This window comes from Nipponia nippon, unplaced genomic scaffold (assembly GCF_047370975.1).
Source record: "Nipponia nippon isolate SJK-2023a ecotype South Korea unplaced genomic scaffold, ASM4737097v1 scaffold_16, whole genome shotgun sequence".
NCBI classification, from domain to species: Eukaryota; Metazoa; Chordata; class Aves; order Pelecaniformes; family Threskiornithidae; genus Nipponia; species Nipponia nippon.
In genome coordinates, this window is record NW_028262332.1 from 7,041,366 (window position 1) to 7,057,507 (window position 16,142).

Sequence of the window (16,142 nt, forward strand, 5' to 3'; positions counted from 1 at the left end):
GCACCGGTGGTCTGTGGTGTGCTGCGGGGGGACGGCAGGCAGGCTCGGGGGGCTGCGGCGCGGGGCTGCAGCGGCAGCAGCAGCGAGCGCTGCCAGGGCTGTGCCAGCAGGGCTGCAAACGGGGATGCGCTGAGCTGTGTTGGCCCGTGGCCGGTGAGGCACTGTGCCCACACGCCGTGATGAGCTGTCAGGTCTCAGCTCCCAGCACGGCAGGGACCGTTCACCCCCGTAACACTGCTCCTTCCACCTCCCTTTACCCAGACACAGCTTTTCTTCTGCCAGGACTTATCCCCCCGCAGTGCCACGTCCTTTTCTCTTTTCCTCTTTTGCAGCAAAGGCGTGCTGTGCCCGCCTGCGCCATCACCGTCTCCTCCGAGCCCTCTTGTCGATGCAGCGGGCTGGGAGCCGTCAGGACGCTTTTGGCATGCAACGGCTGCTGAATAATCTTGATATTAATATCTCGTAATTATGCCTCCCACCCCATAACGGAGGTGCCCCTCAGGAGCACCCCCCCCAGCCGGCTGGGCGAGCAGGGGGGCTCGCAGCCTGGAACAGGCTTTTCACGTGCCGTGGGATTGCGTTTGCCGTTCTGCCCTGCTAAGTCTTCTGGAAACAAGTACTGCGAGGCCTCCCTGCCAGCCCATCTTTGTTTGCTCTCCTAACGAGGCTGACTAATTATTTTCAGGAGGCCAGAGGAGATGCCCTAATGGTCTAAACAAGGAGGCTGTGTTTGCACAGGGGGGTTTGGTCGGAGGTGCCTTGTGCCAGCACACGGCGGGGGCACCCGGGGATGTAGCCCCCGTGCCGGGGAGCGGGTGAGGACAGGCGCAGGCTCCAAACCACAGCAGTTACCCAGGGGCTGTCCCTTGCTTTGCTGTGCTTTAACCCCCAGCAAGGAAGGGGTTAAAGCCCAACTAGTCCAGGTGGTCCTGGGACTGGGAGCACTGGTGGGTGTGGGAAGGGCTGGCTGGGATTAATTTGGTGATGGGGAGAAGCTGTTGGGGTTTTTTTGTGCCAGCAGTGTTGGAGAGAGGTGTTCCTTGCCGGGGTGCAGGATGGAGTCAGGGCATGGGGTTAGTGGCTGGGGGTGCTCTGCAGTGGGTTTGGTGGCACTGTGGGGCGGGGGACCCCCCCTGAGCTTGCAGTGAGTGTGGGGCTGGGGTGCAAAGCCTTGGGGGGATGAGGGGCTGCAGATGAGCGGCTGCATGCAAGCCTACAGCCCTGGCTGGGGGACAGGAGGGGGACAGGCCACCGGCACAGCTCACAGCTCAGCCCCATGGGGCAGAGGTGCTGTCTGGCTGCCCCCTCTGCCCGGCTGCAAGGGGGGTCCTCGCCCACCCTGCGACTGTGCTGAGCCTAGGCTGGCAGGGATGCGTGGGGCAGAGGGGTGCTGTCCTGTGTGCGGGGATGGGGAGGTCCCTAACCTGCCCTGGCCCCTGTGTCTGGGAGGAGTGGGGCTGATGCCAGTGAGGTGCTGGGGGCTGGAGGAGGGGGTGCTCAGCCCAGGGCAGGATTTGGCCCTCAGTGTGCAGCCTTACCAGGAGCCAGCCCTTGGCTGCGGCCTCTCCCTGGGTCCCACTGGGGGGGAGTTGAGCAAGAGCAGAGCATCCCTCCGGAGCGGCCATGAGCTCAGCAATCTGCTTCAAGGGGAGCCAGGAAAAGCTCTGCAGCCCCCGGCCAGCGCTCCGGGCCAAAGGCTGCCTTTCCTGGCCAAGGGCTGCCTTTCCCAGCCCTTCTCCTGGCTCTGGCTTTGTCTGACTTTTGCGTGGCTGTTTGCTCCCTGTTCCTAGGGTGGCTGTGCTGGGGAAGACCCCCCTGAGCCCCCCAGAGCCCCTTGTCCTCCCCAGCCCCATTGCGGACCCCTATTCCAGGGAGAGCCCTTTGCCTGGCAGAGGGGTGGTTGATCCCTCGGGGTCCCTTTCGCAGCTGGCTCTCCTCCCCCCAGCCGTGGGTTTGGCAGGGTTTCCCCGCAGGCGCTCAGCTGCGAGCCCCCGTGTCCTCCCCTCACCCCTGGCTCCCCCCGGCAGAGCGGGGGGCTCTCTGAGCTGGGGGGGGGGCAGGGCCAGGGAGGGGGCCTGGGCAGTGTTTCTGACAATCCTATGGGCTGCAGGACCTGCTTCCCAATCCCCGCATCCCCATCCCGGCTTCCTCCTGCTCCCACCCACCTCCCCGCCGTGCTGCTGGCTCCAAAAGCCCTGTTTTCCCTCCTTCCCTCCCAGAAGTTGAACGCTGGAGGAGCAGGTCTGCAGCTGCCGGCGCCTGGGCGTCCCCCGACTGGGGTCCCTGCTCTGGCCCCACCGCGTGTGGCCCCTTGCACCTTGTCCCCCCTTGCACCCTGTGTCCCTCCCTGGTGCAGGGACAGTGCCCAGGGGGCCTGGTGGAAGGAGCGGGGCAAGGACAGACGGGGTGTCCCTGGCTCCCGAAGGTCTCCCCCACGATGCCACCCCACGGAGGGGTGTTCGTGGGTCTCTGGCTGCTGCTGGCTCCCAGTCTTGCTGAGCCCACCCCTGGCACAGAGGGGGTCACCCTGGCCTTCGTCTTTGATGTCACCGGCTCCATGTATGACGACCTGGTGCAGGTGATGGACGGGGCCTCGCGCATCCTGGAGCGGACGCTCAGCAGGAGCACGAAGCCCATCAGCAACTATGTGCTGGTCCCCTTCCATGACCCAGGTACGGCCGAGACAGGGCGAGGGCATGCGTCCCGCTGGGGGCTGGGGCTGTGGGGGCCGGGGTGCGGTTCTGGATGGGTTTGGGGCTGAAGCGTGCACTTCCCAAGTGCCTGCACTGTCCCTTCTCCACCTTTTTAATGCCCCAGTGACCACGGAATGGGGACGCCAGCACGGGATGAGCCACAGCTCGAGGGCACGGTGCTGGGCAGGGGCTCCCATCCCCACGCCACCCTGCAGGCACGGGGCAAGCCGTTTCTCACTGGATTAATCCCGGTGATGCTGGCACCCGCATATGGGTGGCTTTTCTACTTTCAGCCTGGCCCAATCTCCCCAGTTTAATCATGGAGGGGAATTTCTATACAAGTGTGCTTTCAGGTTGCCTCAATAAAAGCACCACTTGCTAAGAGGCTGCAATGCCAGAATTGTTTCTTTCCGTCCCAGTCTTTGCCTTGGAATTTTTGTGCACACCCATAAATAGCAGCTGCTCTCCAAAAGAGCACCGACCCCCTACAAGGAGAGCGGGACCGAGGCTTTATTTTCAGCAGAACTACTGAGTTTGAATGAAAATCGCTGGAGCCGGACAGGAAAGGAGACAGAGGCAGTAAATGGGTTTCTGCATTGCTTTGCTGGGAGCCTCCCCCAGCAGAAAAGGGTGCTGGGTTTGCAGCTCACCCTGGCCGAGAGCTTCCCCGGGGCAGGCTGTGCCCCTGGGCACGGTGCCGGGTCTGCCCAAATCCACGTCTTGGTGCTGAGTCAGGGTAGATGCTTAACCCCGAGTCTCGCGGGTCCCATAAGGGTGTTTAAGCCGGGGCCGGTGCTTGGGAGCGCCAGCAGCGTGGCACCGGAGGAGTCTGGTGCTGGCAGTCGGGGAGGCTGAGGCGGCAGTGCCGGTGTGTGCTTGCAGAAGTGGGACCTGCCACCCTCACCGCGGACCCCCGGCTCTTCCAGCGGCGCCTGCGGGAGCTCCATGTCCAGGTAGGCGTCCTCAGCCCTGCAGCGCTGCTCCGTGGCTGGCTTGGTGCGTGGTCCGTGGCACTTGGTGGGAAGCCAGGCCCTGCATTCCTGCACAGTGGTGGGTCCTGGGAGCAATCCCTGCTCCCCTCTGGCCTGGTGTCCCCTGGGAATGTGACGGGGGCTCGGGGCTGAGCTAGGCTTGCTGGGGGCTGACCACACCAGGGTGGGGGCGCAGAGGGTGGGGAGCACTGGCGCTGTGCCCTGGGCAGAGCCCTCTCGATTCACAGCTCTTGTCCCAAAGCGGGAACGCTTTCCGCGGGAGAGTTTGCACAAACTCTCCATGGAACCAAAAATCTCTTCTTCTAGAAGTGCTGTTTGAAAACTGTTTGAGTATGGTTGGTTGGTTGGGGTTTTTTGGTGGTTTTTTTTGTGGTGTTTTTTTTTTTTAATTATTTCAGCTGCATTCTGCCAGCTGAAATGCTCTCCGGGAGTTTAATCATGCTTTATCTATCCCCGCTCCTGCCCTGCCTCCCATGCATTGCTAAATCCCTGTGGCGTTTCCCTTCGGATGCAGCTGTGTTTTGGCGGGAGGTGTAAAGCTGCGGCTGCAAATTGTTTCACAGCCCTTCGGGGTGCAAAGGCCCGTGGAAGCAGGAGCTGGTCCTCGCTGTGCCTCTGCGCGTGCCTGGGGTGGCCGGCCCTGCTGCCGTGTGGGGGTGACAGGCTGGGGTGGGCACGGATGTGCCCGCTAAAGGCATTTGTGGGAAGCCAGCGGCTTCTGTGAGTCTGGACCCCCAAATGGGCAGTTTAATCATTGTTAGCTGTGAGACAGGGACGGGTCCTTGTGATCCTGCGTGTCCCTGCAGTACCATCACGCTGCTTTGGCTGTGCTTGAGCCGACTCCAGCAACCTGGTGCAATCCCTTGCCATGAGCAGACCCTGGGTGGGCTCCCGGCGGGAGCCCAGGAGGGAAGGGCTGAGCACTGGGTGGCTCGGTGCCTGTGCCATGTCCCTCGCTATGTGCCACAGGGCGGAGGGGACTGCCCAGAGATGAGTGTGGGAGCCATCAGGCTGGCCGTGGAGGTCTCGCACCCCGGCTCCTTCATCTACGTCTTCTCGGATGCTCGGGCCAAGGACTACGAGCAGCAGGAGGAGCTGCTGCGGCTGCTGCAGCACAAGCAGACCCAGGTGAGCAGCGCTGCCCACCGGCCTCCTGCAACGGCCGGCTTGGGTGGACGCTGCAGCAGCAGGACGGCAGGTCCTGGCAATGAGCCGCAGCAATAAAGCCCCCTCCGCTGCCTGTTAGTGGGGTGAATTTTGCATCCCCTGGGCTGGCTTGAGGTACTGGGGGCTGGTGGATGCTGGCTGCGTCCTCTCCCTGGGATGGATAGGCCCCCCATGGCTGTGTGTGATGCTATGGGGAGCGTTGCTGTGGCAGGTGGTGTTCGTGCTGACGGGGGACTGCGGGGACAGGAGCCACCCCGGGTACCGCGTGTACGAGCGCATCGCGGCCACCAGCTCCGGGCAGATCTTCCACCTGGACAAGCAGCAGGTGACAGAGGTGAGCGGGGAGACCTGCAGGAGCAGGGATGGGGTGACAGAGGCGCATGTGGTCCAGCCTGGCTCAGCTGCTCTTAGATTTTCCTGGGGTTAATCCTCATTCCCAAGGCATCTCCAGATTGCTCTGGGATCCCTGCTTTAGCCTGAAGCCGAAGTGAGGGCTGGAGAAGGCTGGTTGCTTTTGAGCTTGCTGCTGGGCTGCTTGCGTGGTCCGTGGGATGAGCTGACTCACCTGCCCCCACGGAGGGGAGGTGTTTGCTTGGGGCTGGGGCTGAAGCTGGGGTGCTCTGGTGGCCTGGCCACAGGGAGAGGGGCCTCCCTGCCCATTCCTGACCTTGAAGCTCTTGACTGGTGCACTTGTGAGGTCTTGGAGACCTGAGGAAGAGTAAAGTGCTTTTCTGCTCGTTACCAGGCAGCATCTCCCAGCAGACTCCTGGCGAAGGCCCCCACCCAGCCTCCAGCAGTTGTGTGTTTTAATGGTTTCTATTCCCATGAGCGAGCTGGGGGGGTAATAACGCGCCTGCTCCGAGCAGTTGAGCAGAAGCCGCTTGGCAATAACAATTACACCAAATTACTCAATTCCTCTTGCACCTGCTCATAGCAAGGGGGGCTCAGCCAGGGCTATCACCTCCTGCCCACCCGTCCCTGTGCCATCCTCGTGCTGGCACCCACCAGACCCAGCTGGGGCTGGCCAGCCCAGGTGCTGTTTTGCAGCCGTGCCTGACATTTTTGACCCAGTGCAATACAGCCCCGCTCCCGAAATGGAGGGGCGATTTGGGTTAATCCTCCCCCATGTGCCCCCAGGTGCTGAAGTGGGTAGAAGAGGCCATCCAGGCCTCCAAAGTCCACTTACTGTCCACGGACCATGAGGACGGCGGGGAGCACATGTGGCCCATCCCCTTCGACCCTAGCCTGAAGGAGGTCACCATCTCCCTGAGTGGCCCTGCCCCAGGGATCGAGGTCCGGGACCCAGCAGGTAGGAGCCCAGGGCAGGGGGTGATGCTTTGCCTCCCGGAGAACCCTCAGGTCAGGACAGACAGGAGGCTGCAGGCATGGGAACTACCAAATCCTGCACTGAAAACTTAAATAAAAAAGCAATGAGCTGCCAAGCCCACATTAAGCATCAAGTGCATCTGCTCTACTCCCCTCCTGGGTTGGCTTTGCCTCTGGTTTTAGGAGGGTTTTCTCTGCTGCCCCGGCTGTGAGAGCTGTGTGATGGGCTCTGCACTGCGGTGAGCCCCAAGAACAGGCCCCTGGCCGGCTGCAGGGACCAGGGGATGGACCCAGGTTGCCCATCCCTGCTGTTGCAGGAAAGGTCCTCGAGAAAGGCCAAGGTCTGAAGGAACTGCTCAGCATCCCCAACTCGGCCATGGTGGTGTCCGTGGAGCCCCACGAGCCAGGAATGTGGTCGGTCATGGTAGGCTGGTGGCAGCCCCCGCATGTTGTCCCCTACCCATCCCCTGATGGATATTTATCCGGCTAGGCGCGGGCTTTCCCCCATCCACCTCCAGCCAGGCAGAGGATGTGTGAGCAGGCTGGAAGGGGCTGGCTGCCCTTCCCCATTGCCTTCCCCTGCCCTCGGCATGCACCTCTTGCTCCGCTTCCAGACTCAGAGCAGCGGTCGCCACTCGCTGAGGATCATGGGTATCAGCAACATTAATTTTCAAGCCAGCTTCTCCACCCAGACGGACTTTGACGCCAGCCAGCCTGGGGAGCGGCCGGTGCAGGGTGAGGCTGGTGCTGCCTGGGGGGCACGGATGCTGTGTCTGGGCTTCTTGCAGCTGGGAACATGGCTGGGTTGTTTTTCCCCTTCCCTCCTTCCAGGTCTGCCCATCTCCGTGGTGGTGAACTGCACGGGTCTGAAGTTGCCTGGACGCTTGCAGGAGATCGAGCTCTTCAACACCTCCGGCCATGCCCTACTCTCGCTGCCCGTGCGGCCCCTCTCCAACACCTCCTCAGGGCAGCTCTGGGTGGGCTCGCCACTCCGTGTCCCCCCGGGTGACTTTCTGCTGAAGGTGAAGGGTGAAGATGCTCAGGGCCACCCCCTGCACCGCCTCTCCGGGGTCACCTACACCAGCGTCGTCCCCAGTGAGTGGTCCCCATGCTCCCCAAGGGTGCTGAGAAGGGAACAGAGGCTCCAGCACCGCCTCTGCTTTGGTTTCTGCTTGGGTATTTTTTTTATCCTGCTTCCCAGTGCAGCTCTTGGTGAGCTCCCAAGTAGCGTTGTATGTGTGCGTGTCCCCAACTACTCCCAGGTCTACCCAAAGTGAACATCTCCAGCAAGATCCAGGCTTACAACCGTGAGCCACAGCTTATCTTCTGCTCCGCACGGAGCGAGGTCCCTTTCCGCCTGCAGCTCAGCCGGGGTAGGATGAAGCTTGGGGAAGAGCGGCTCTTCAGGTGAGCCTCTGGTTTGGCCCAGTGGGCTCCATGATGGACCCATGTGGGCAGCAGCAGCCCCCTGAGCTGTGCTGACCAGGGGGATGCTGTGTGTTGGCTGGGTGCCTGCAAGTTCTGAGCATCCCAAGGCAGCAGAGGAAAATCCCAAGGGATGTGTCTGGGGGGGGGGGGGGGGGGTGCACCCCTTTGCCTGACTCTGGAAAAAAGCCCCAGGGATTTGGAGCAGGGTGGTGGCATGGCAGCCCCAGGGTGGGGGTGACACCATATTCTCTTGCTTTTCGTAGGAGTTTGGGGAACATCAGCTGGTTGATCCCTGCGGTGTCCAAGAGTGACGAAGGGTTTTACGAGTGCACAGCCACAAGCAAGCTCGGGGCGACGCGGGCTCGTGCCTACGTCTCTGTTTCAGGTGGGGAGTGCTTGTGCCAAGCCTCAATGCCTGCAGGTCTCCAGGTCTGTCTGGGCACAGGCTCATTTCACCCTGGTGTGCTGTGTTTGCAGAGCCACCGCCACGTCTCATACCCCCGGGCAACATCACTGTTTCGCCGGGCCAAGACGTGGTCATGTCCTGCCCAGTTCTGGGTGATGTGCCCTACAACCTGACGTGGAGCTGGGACGGGAAGGCGGCACAGCCAGTGGATGGCCGGACCAGGCTGCTGCAGAACCGCTCGCTGGAGATCAGCCATGTGCAGCCAGGGGACGGGGGCCTGTACGAGTGCGTGGCACGCAGCGCCCACGGCACCGCCACCGCCTCCCTCTGGCTCTTTGTCCAGGGTAAGCTCTGCCCTGCGTGGGACCCTGGCCTGGCTGACGCCTTGCCCCGCGGGCAGCGGATGGCACCTGGGGGCTGAGCCCTTCTCCCACTCTGTGCAGAGGCACCATGGGTGAAGGTCGATGCCAGCCCCCAGCGTATCAGCAGGGGCCAGGAGCTGCGGCTGAACTGCACGGCCGGGGGCCACCCCCCACCCCACACTGCCTGGAAGCGCTGGGGCTGGGCCCTGGAGCAGGACGAGAGGTAGCCTGTGGGGACCTAGGTGCCTTCATCCTCCCTCTCCTGCTGGGGATGGTGTTCCCCTTGCAGGAATGCACGGGCTGAGGGAGAGGGGCTTGGGGTGCCCGTAGCTCTGGAGAGAGGAAAGCTTTGCGATATCCCTAACCTGTTCACCTGAGATGGCTGGTATGCTGCTAGCCTTAACTTCGTATATTTATTTTTAAGCCATCCTGCCTTATCCAGGTCACCGTCCGCACCGATGGGCACTCAAAGTGCTTTGCACACATGGTGTGCACTCAAAATACTCCTTGTGTTTCCCCTTAATTTCTTCTGCTTTTTGGCTTCCCCCTCCCTTTCTGTGTCAGGCTGTGAGTGCTGGAGTGGACTTTGGGGAAGGTTTTTTTACTTTGGAGATGAAAAAGCCCAATTCTAAATGCTTTTCCCTGGTTCAAAGCAATGTCCTTCCCTGAAGCAGCGGGTGTAGCTGGCTTTCAGTACTAACCCACATCTATCGAATGCCCAGTGCTTACCATGTGTGCGGGGTGGCCTTAAGCCCGCTCACTTATTTCATCACATTTTTCACCAGCTCCGTTTTCACAGAGCTCGTTTTTCCCTCTCACCCCGTTTGCCGCAGGGTTTTCACGGATGCTCAGGGCACCCTGCACATCAGGGCTGTCATCCCAGAGGATGCAGGGAATTACAGCTGCTACGCCAGCAGCGCACTGGGCTGGGACAAGCAAGTCATCACCCTGGAGTTCACCGGTACCTGCTCCCTGCCAGCTGGCAGCATCCCGGGAAGGGCCTGGGCTCAGAGCTGCCGCAGGAGGGATTTATTATCCCTCCTTGCTGTGCCTTGGCTGCTGACTGAGACCTTGCGGCATGCGAGCTATGGGATGGGGCTGTCTGTGATGGAGGGTGTTGGGGAGCAGCTGCTGGGGCTCCGGGGTCCCCCTCGGGGTGAATGGCACCACGAACGGTGCTGCAGGGAGTCACTGAAGCCATCTCTCTCGCTGTGGTGCAGAGCCTCCTGCCATCCTGGCAGTGACGCCCAGCCTGAAGGTGCTGGTGGGAGAAGATGTGACCCTGGAGTGCTGGGTTTCAGGGGTGCCCCCACCCCACATTGCGTGGTACAAAGGTGAGACTGGAATGGACGTGGGGAGCAAACCTCCTCCATGCACTGGGGACCCTCCGCCACCCTGCAGGGACATCACATGCGGGGTCCCCTGGACTGACGGTGGAAGGGACCGCCAGGGGCTCTCGGGGTGCTGACACAGGGGTGTCTCGGGGCAGGCGAGCAGGTGGTGGTGGCATTCCCACCCGGCACCCAGCGTGCTGTCCTGCGGCTGCAGGCGGTGCGGGAGGAGGATGCGGGGCGGTACGTCTGCGAGGCTCTCGGCGAGGCCGGCGTCGCCTTTGATGGCACTGTGCTGGACGTGGGAGGTAAGTCCCTGCCTCTCCTTTTGGGTCCCACCAAGCACTCAAGCCTGTCTCCACCACCCTCCATCCCGGCTCAGCTCCTGCTTGCTGCTTCCCAAGGCTCCTCTTGCCCCCAGCTCCTGGGTTTCCCAGTGCAGGGGTGTCGGTGCTTGGTAAAAGCAGGCTGAAGCCTGATGGGGTTTCCAAGGGTCAGGAGGAGGGAAGAAGCTCAAAGAGTGGCAGAAGACAGGTGCAGATGCTATTGCATGGGACACAATGGCTTGGGACAAGACTGGGGATGCAAAATGCAATTAGTGGGATTAGGTGGAGGTTGGGGGCTGGCTTCTCTGTGTCTGAAAATCCAGGTACCCCAACCGATGCTCAGGGCTGCCCACCGGAGGCAGAAAGGATGGAAGAGCCTGGGGAGGAGGGAGAAGGAGGTTCTGAGTTGGGGGCAGTAAGGCTTGAAGCAGTTAGAGGTGGAAAAGTGCAAGAGGTTTTGCTGAGCCAGGGCGGTGCTGAGTGTGACTGGAAGGGATGGAAACTGCAACGGCTATAACAGCTTTGGAAAAACACCAAATGCTTTAAGTCAATCTCGTAACTTTTCAGGGCACCTGGCTCGTGGGTTTTGCAGCCCTGTCCCTTCTCTGGGCTCAGCTGTGCGCAGAGCCTGCTATGGGGAAGCTGGGGTGTCGGACCTGCCTGAGCTCCTTCTCCGCTGCTCTCTCTCCAGCTGCCCCTCACTTCCCCGAGCCCCTGGGGGACGTGGCGGTTGAGGTCGGGGAGAGCGTGAGCCTGCTGTGCCACGTCGAGGGCTCTCCCCCGCCACGGATCGCCTGGTCCCGGCAGGACGGGAAGCCCGTGAAGGGCTGGCATGGGCCGCATGGCGTTTCCAGCCAGCTGGAGGCTGCTGAGCTCCTCATCGACAGTAAGAGAGCTGAGTGCGCAAGCATGCGTTGGCATGGTGGAGAGTGTGTGTGGGCATCCCGCCCGGGTGCATGCTTACACAGTGTCACCCTTGGGTGCTCTCCCCCTCCTGCTGCAGGCTGGTGTCCCAGCAGTGGGATTAGCCCCCCATGCCCACTCTTTTTGCAGTAGTAAAGCATTGATATAGTGGGTTTATTTGCACTTTTTACTCATGCAAGCTTTGCTGTGCTGTAACACCTGCAAGCCTCCAGTGCTGCAGGGCCTCTCCCTCCTCGGAGGCAGGGGCAGGGCAGGGGAGGGTGGTGTCACCCTGTCCTGGAGCTTGCCTGGGGCTCTCCAGCCCTTCCAGGCTCAGGCATTGCCAGGCTCAGGCTTCTCCCTGCCATTCTCCAGGCACCTCCCTGGATGACCAAGCCGTCTACATCTGCGAAGCCCAGAACGAGTTTGGGAAAATCCAAGCAGAGGTCAAGCTCACAGTCACAGGACACGGTTTGCTTTCATGTGCTTTTATTGGTGTATTGATCCCGGCTGCTGCCAGCACCGGCTGCCCCGGTGGTGAGCAAGTGGCAGAGCTGTGCAGCCACATCTGCTCCCAAGCCGGTCGTGGTAAATGCTCAGCAAACCCAGCCCAGCCCTGGGTTTGGATAATGCCCTTCCACCTCTTTGGCTTAATGCACTGACACACGCCTGAACCCAAACTGTAGACGAATATCCCCAAATTCTTGGGGGAGCTGAGTGTCGGAGCTGGCCTATGCCGAGCCAAGGACTGGACCTTGGAAGACAGGCAATCCAGATCTGTTCTCCTGAGTGTTCCTGGCCAGTTTAGCTCCAATTAATATTGTTTCCCTTTCCCCTCTTTCAAGCAGCCCCAGAAATAGCTCTTGCATCCCCTGTGGTCCGCGCAGTACCAGGCCAGCCCGTGTCACTGCCCTGTGTGATCCTGGCTGGGAGGCCGTTCCCAGTCCGCCGCTGGCTGAAGGATGGGCAGCCGGTGAGGCTTCCGTGCCCGCCAGGATGGTGGGTGGGTGGGCAGCCACCAGCATGGCCCTGCGGTGGGGGCTTTGCTGCAGGATGGGTGCCCCAACCTCCTGGGGCCAAAGCTGCTGGTAGAAGATGCCAGGGGAGCCTTTGGGTTGGGAGGGTAATGTGGGTTTGTCACTGCATCAGGATGTTCCTACTGCTCAAGCACTGGTTTCTAGATATGCCCCAATGATGCATTGATATGGTGATGTTTGACCCCACCGTCTGTCTTGCTTTCTGCTCTCTGCCCTCTGCTCTGTGCCCAGGTAGCCCCGAGCGGCCACTACTCCATCCGGGCTGACGGGAGCCTGCACGTGGACCAGGTGTCGCAGGGGGACGCGGGGAGGTATACCTGCGAGGTGACCAATGCCCTCGGCTCGCACAGGCAGGACCTGTCCCTGGTCATCCATGGTGAGTGAGTGGCAGGGCGATGGGCGTCCCTGTGCTGCGGTGATCGGGGCCCGGTGCCCTCCACACTTCTTAAGCTGCAAAGCACCGCTCTCTTTGGTTGACGTGGCCCTGGCCACACAGGCTGAGGTGCTTCTCTTTCTTCCCAGTTCCTCCCAGCATTGAGCTTGGCCCTGTCCTCATCACTGCCACCGAGGGAGCAGCTGTCACCCTGCGATGCAATGCCACTGGTGTGCCCCCCCCTACTGTCACCTGGGCAAAGGTAGGTGACAGGGACGGGCAGGCTGCCATCCCGCTGCCAGCTGGGCTATGGGTCACTCTTGGGTGTGGGCTAATGTGTTTGGAGGGGACATAGCTCACCAGCGTGGCTGTGGCTGCCCGGGGAGGTGGCACCAAGTGCCCTGGGAAGCCAGGACCAGGAGGCAGCTTGCTCTGATGGGTGCAGAGCCTTCTTCTTGCCCTTGGGATACTCGGCTTGTGGGAGTCTGTTGTCTTCCTTCCTCCCTTCCCTTTCCTCCACAGGGCACAGAGCTCATCTCGCTGAGCCCGCACTACCACCTTGACCCCAATGGGACCCTCCTGATCCCTTCGCCCTCCCCTGAGGATGCTGGGACCTACTTCTGCACAGCTACCAACACAGCAGGCTTCTCCAGCCGGGAGATGCAGCTCTCCGTCAGCAGTGAGTGCCTGGGACTGGCCCTGGCACCAACTCCTAGTAAAGTGGCTCCAGAGGGTGTCTGGCAGGGAGAACATCACCCGGGGACTCTCCTAGCTTCCTTGGGCCACCTAGCCAGGTGCCAGATGGGTTTGTGGGATGGGAAAAGCATCAATGAGGGCTGTGGGGCACCTGAAGTGTTCCTGCACCAGCTGTGCTCCCTCTTCACCCAGCAAAGCCCAGGATCAGGGTGAATGGATCACAGGCATCGGACCCCATAACCATCCTGGCTGTGCTTGGGCAGGAGACCACCCTGCCCTGCGAGGCTGAAGGCTATCCCCCTCCCTTGGTGGTGTGGACCCGGGAGTCCCAGCCGCTGCCTCTCGCCACCATGAGGTAAGGAGAGTTGTAGGTGCTGGGGCCATGATCTCTTGGGATTGTGTGTCTTCCCAGAGGGATGTCGGGTCTATGAAGGGACTCGGCTGCTTTGTAGGGAGACGCAAAGGGCATCCCTGGCATCCAGTGGCCAGTGCTCAGTGCTCTGGCAGGAGCCAAGGCAGCCGAGCCGTATGGCATTAGCTCTGCTCTTCAAGGAGAGCAGAGCAAGAACCACCAGGCACTTTTTCCATCATACAAACATCTGCTGGGATGGAGCAGCTGCTCCTGGCCCTTTGCGTGCCTGCCCTGATCACAGGGCTGGAGTTGGGAAGGGAAGGCGGCTCCAGCTCAGCTCCTCGGCCCTGCTCGCCTGTCCATCTTCATGCACGTTCCTGCCTTGTGCCGTCACGGTGCAGGAGGCGGCGAGGCCAAGGACGCGCCTGGGGATGGCAGATCCCTGCGGGAGGTGTTGGACTGAAGCTTGATGCCGCTCCACACCCAGGTGGCTGCAGGGCACTGAGGAGGAGGAGTTTTGAGGTCTGGAGGAGGAGGAGAGCAGTGTGGAGAGCAGGACGGGCAGCTGGGGAGGTTGGGGGGCTGCAGCCTGCGCTGCCCCTTGCAGCCCACGTGACTTCATGGGCTTTAGGCATTGAAATGTTCCTGGACCAAGGAAGGTTTGGCACAAACACGGTTGTGAGCCTGGCAGTGGCTTTGTCTGCACTGGGACGTGGTTTTAAAGGCCAGTTCTGTTCCAGTGGGTGACTTCTGGAGAGCCAGACTCACTTGTTGATGGTGTTGAGGCTGATGGCAGCCATGAGACAGTCATTTAATGTGATTTGATGGGAGAAGATAACCTGGAGAGTGGTTGGATATGTTTATTGAGTGTCTTGGTCTTCCCCCTTGGAAGCAGGACACGCTTTCTCAGTATGTTGGCACCATGCTGGAAGGGGCTCCCTAAAATCATGGGCCTTGATCCTGGGGTTAATCACTTCTTTCCCTGCATCTGAGGATTGCTGTGGCCTGGGGAAGCAGGAAGGCATGTTGGTTTTGCTCTTCTTGAGGGACCGTGTTGCCTTGTTGCTCTTGTCCCGTTTCCCATGGCTGCTCCTGGTTGACCTGTGCTGCTCCCCACATCTCAGCTGGCTTGTCCTTCTGTGCTTGGGTGATTTATGGGAGCACATGGGGAGGAATCTGCGGCTGTGGGCTGAGATGATGTTATGTCTGTGGAGCACAGACGGTGCTGGGAGCGAGAGCACGGCCAGCTCCAGCTGCAGGGGCCGTGCTCCTCAGGGAGCCCCGTCCCCCCTCGTCCCCTGGGGTGGGTGGCTCACACTGCTGCCTTGCGCTGAGCTCACGTGAGAGCTAAGCAAAGGGATTTTGCACCTGTGGACAGCTTTGCTGCCCTCCTTGTGCAGGAGGTGGCCCTGGGGACCTTCTCTTGGCTGTCTCAAGGCAATAGTGAGCTCTCAGCCCTTAGCTCCGGCCCAGGGGTAGGTGATGGAGGACGTGGCCATTCCTCTCATCCAGCTCTTCTGTTCCCTCTCCCCCAAGGTACAGCGTCCTCCCTTCAGGGTTCCTCCGGCTGGCCGAGCCCCAGATGACAGACACCGGCCTCTACACCTGCACGGCCATGAACGCTGCAGGGAATGCCTCGCTCAGCTACAGCCTGCAAGTCCAAGGTTCATGTCTGCTGGTTAAAATGCTCTTCCCACAGGCTGCGGGTCTTAATGTACTACTGGGGTCCTGCAACCCCGGCTGCTCCCATGTTCCTGTGCCAGGGTCTGACGGTGGCCCCAGCCTGAGGTCCCCTTTCCCCCCAGCTCCCCCTCAGCTGCTGATCGGCGATGGGGAAAGCTACCTGACAGCTGTTGCCAATGACTCCCTGAGGATTCACTGTCGTGCCATGGGCATCCCCACACCCCAGATCCAGTGAGTACTGCAGAGTGGGGGGATCCTGCAGCAGAGATTGGGATGGGGGCTCAGGCTGGGTAATGAACACCTCATCTTGGGGTGTCCCGTAGGATGGGAGGCATCATTTCTGCTGCTTGCCCCTGGGATCCCACTCTTCCTAGTGGTCTGGGTACTGCCAGCCCCTTTCCAGGTGACAAGGGAACAGTCCTTGCTGCCAGCACCCCGCTGTTCACTCCTTTGGTGGGCAGAAATGGGGGCCAGGGGTGGTAGGACAGACCAAGAACTCGCCACCCGCCCCACTCCTTGCAGGTGGCTGAAGGACGGACACCCGCTGGGTGAACGGGACGGTGTGGTGGTGTCCAAGGATGGTGGGACCCTGCTGATCACTCGTGTGGGGCTCAGCCATGAAGGGCTCTACATCTGCCAAGGCAGCAGCTGGGCAGGGGTGGCCCAGGCAGAGGTGCAGGTTTCAGTGCAAGGTGAGTGCAGCGTCTGGGGCGAGACCTGCTACTCATCCCACGTGTCAGGGAGGACACAGCTAGCCAAAGGAGCGTGTGTCCTTGGCCCTGCTTTTTTGGAGGTGTAGGGTCACTAGCTTCATCTGTTGGGATCTTGCCCTTCACCAGTCTCAACCTGAGGCTGAGAACTGATGGCCACCGACACTGCAGTAAACCATAGCATCCATCCTTGATGGGTGCTTCCCAGTGGAGGGTCTCTTCCCAGCCCCTTGGTCAGCATTGCAGGATGTGCCACTGAAGGTGCTGGGTAAGAAACCAGGCAGGGAGTGGAGACCCCTGCCCTGGGAAGGATGAATATCTCATCCCAGGGGGCAACAAATCTGCTAGCTGGTTTGG

General features: G+C 61.0%; 1 protein-coding gene across 1 annotated transcript in view; it reads left to right on the plus strand.

The window, feature by feature from the left end:
• The first annotated feature begins 2,406 nt into the window (after positions 1-2,406).
• HMCN2 (hemicentin 2) overlaps positions 2,407-16,142 on the plus strand; it is a 37,292-nt gene continuing 23,556 nt past the window's right edge. Inside the window, exons 1-25 of the mRNA XM_087752708.1 lie at positions 2,407-2,672; positions 3,576-3,646; positions 4,655-4,813; positions 5,064-5,186; positions 5,990-6,161; positions 6,496-6,602; positions 6,793-6,913; positions 7,010-7,273; positions 7,441-7,585; positions 7,870-7,991; positions 8,084-8,356; positions 8,456-8,597; positions 9,208-9,335; positions 9,595-9,708; positions 9,864-10,013; positions 10,723-10,917; positions 11,310-11,405; positions 11,783-11,907; positions 12,203-12,347; positions 12,494-12,606; positions 12,867-13,023; positions 13,233-13,395; positions 14,929-15,056; positions 15,198-15,306; positions 15,598-15,767. Of these exons, the coding sequence (XP_087608834.1) occupies positions 2,438-2,672; positions 3,576-3,646; positions 4,655-4,813; positions 5,064-5,186; positions 5,990-6,161; positions 6,496-6,602; positions 6,793-6,913; positions 7,010-7,273; positions 7,441-7,585; positions 7,870-7,991; positions 8,084-8,356; positions 8,456-8,597; positions 9,208-9,335; positions 9,595-9,708; positions 9,864-10,013; positions 10,723-10,917; positions 11,310-11,405; positions 11,783-11,907; positions 12,203-12,347; positions 12,494-12,606; positions 12,867-13,023; positions 13,233-13,395; positions 14,929-15,056; positions 15,198-15,306; positions 15,598-15,767 (3,727 nt within the window). The 5' untranslated portion in view covers positions 2,407-2,437. The remainder of the gene's footprint in view (positions 2,673-3,575; positions 3,647-4,654; positions 4,814-5,063; positions 5,187-5,989; positions 6,162-6,495; positions 6,603-6,792; positions 6,914-7,009; positions 7,274-7,440; positions 7,586-7,869; positions 7,992-8,083; positions 8,357-8,455; positions 8,598-9,207; positions 9,336-9,594; positions 9,709-9,863; positions 10,014-10,722; positions 10,918-11,309; positions 11,406-11,782; positions 11,908-12,202; positions 12,348-12,493; positions 12,607-12,866; positions 13,024-13,232; positions 13,396-14,928; positions 15,057-15,197; positions 15,307-15,597; positions 15,768-16,142) is intronic.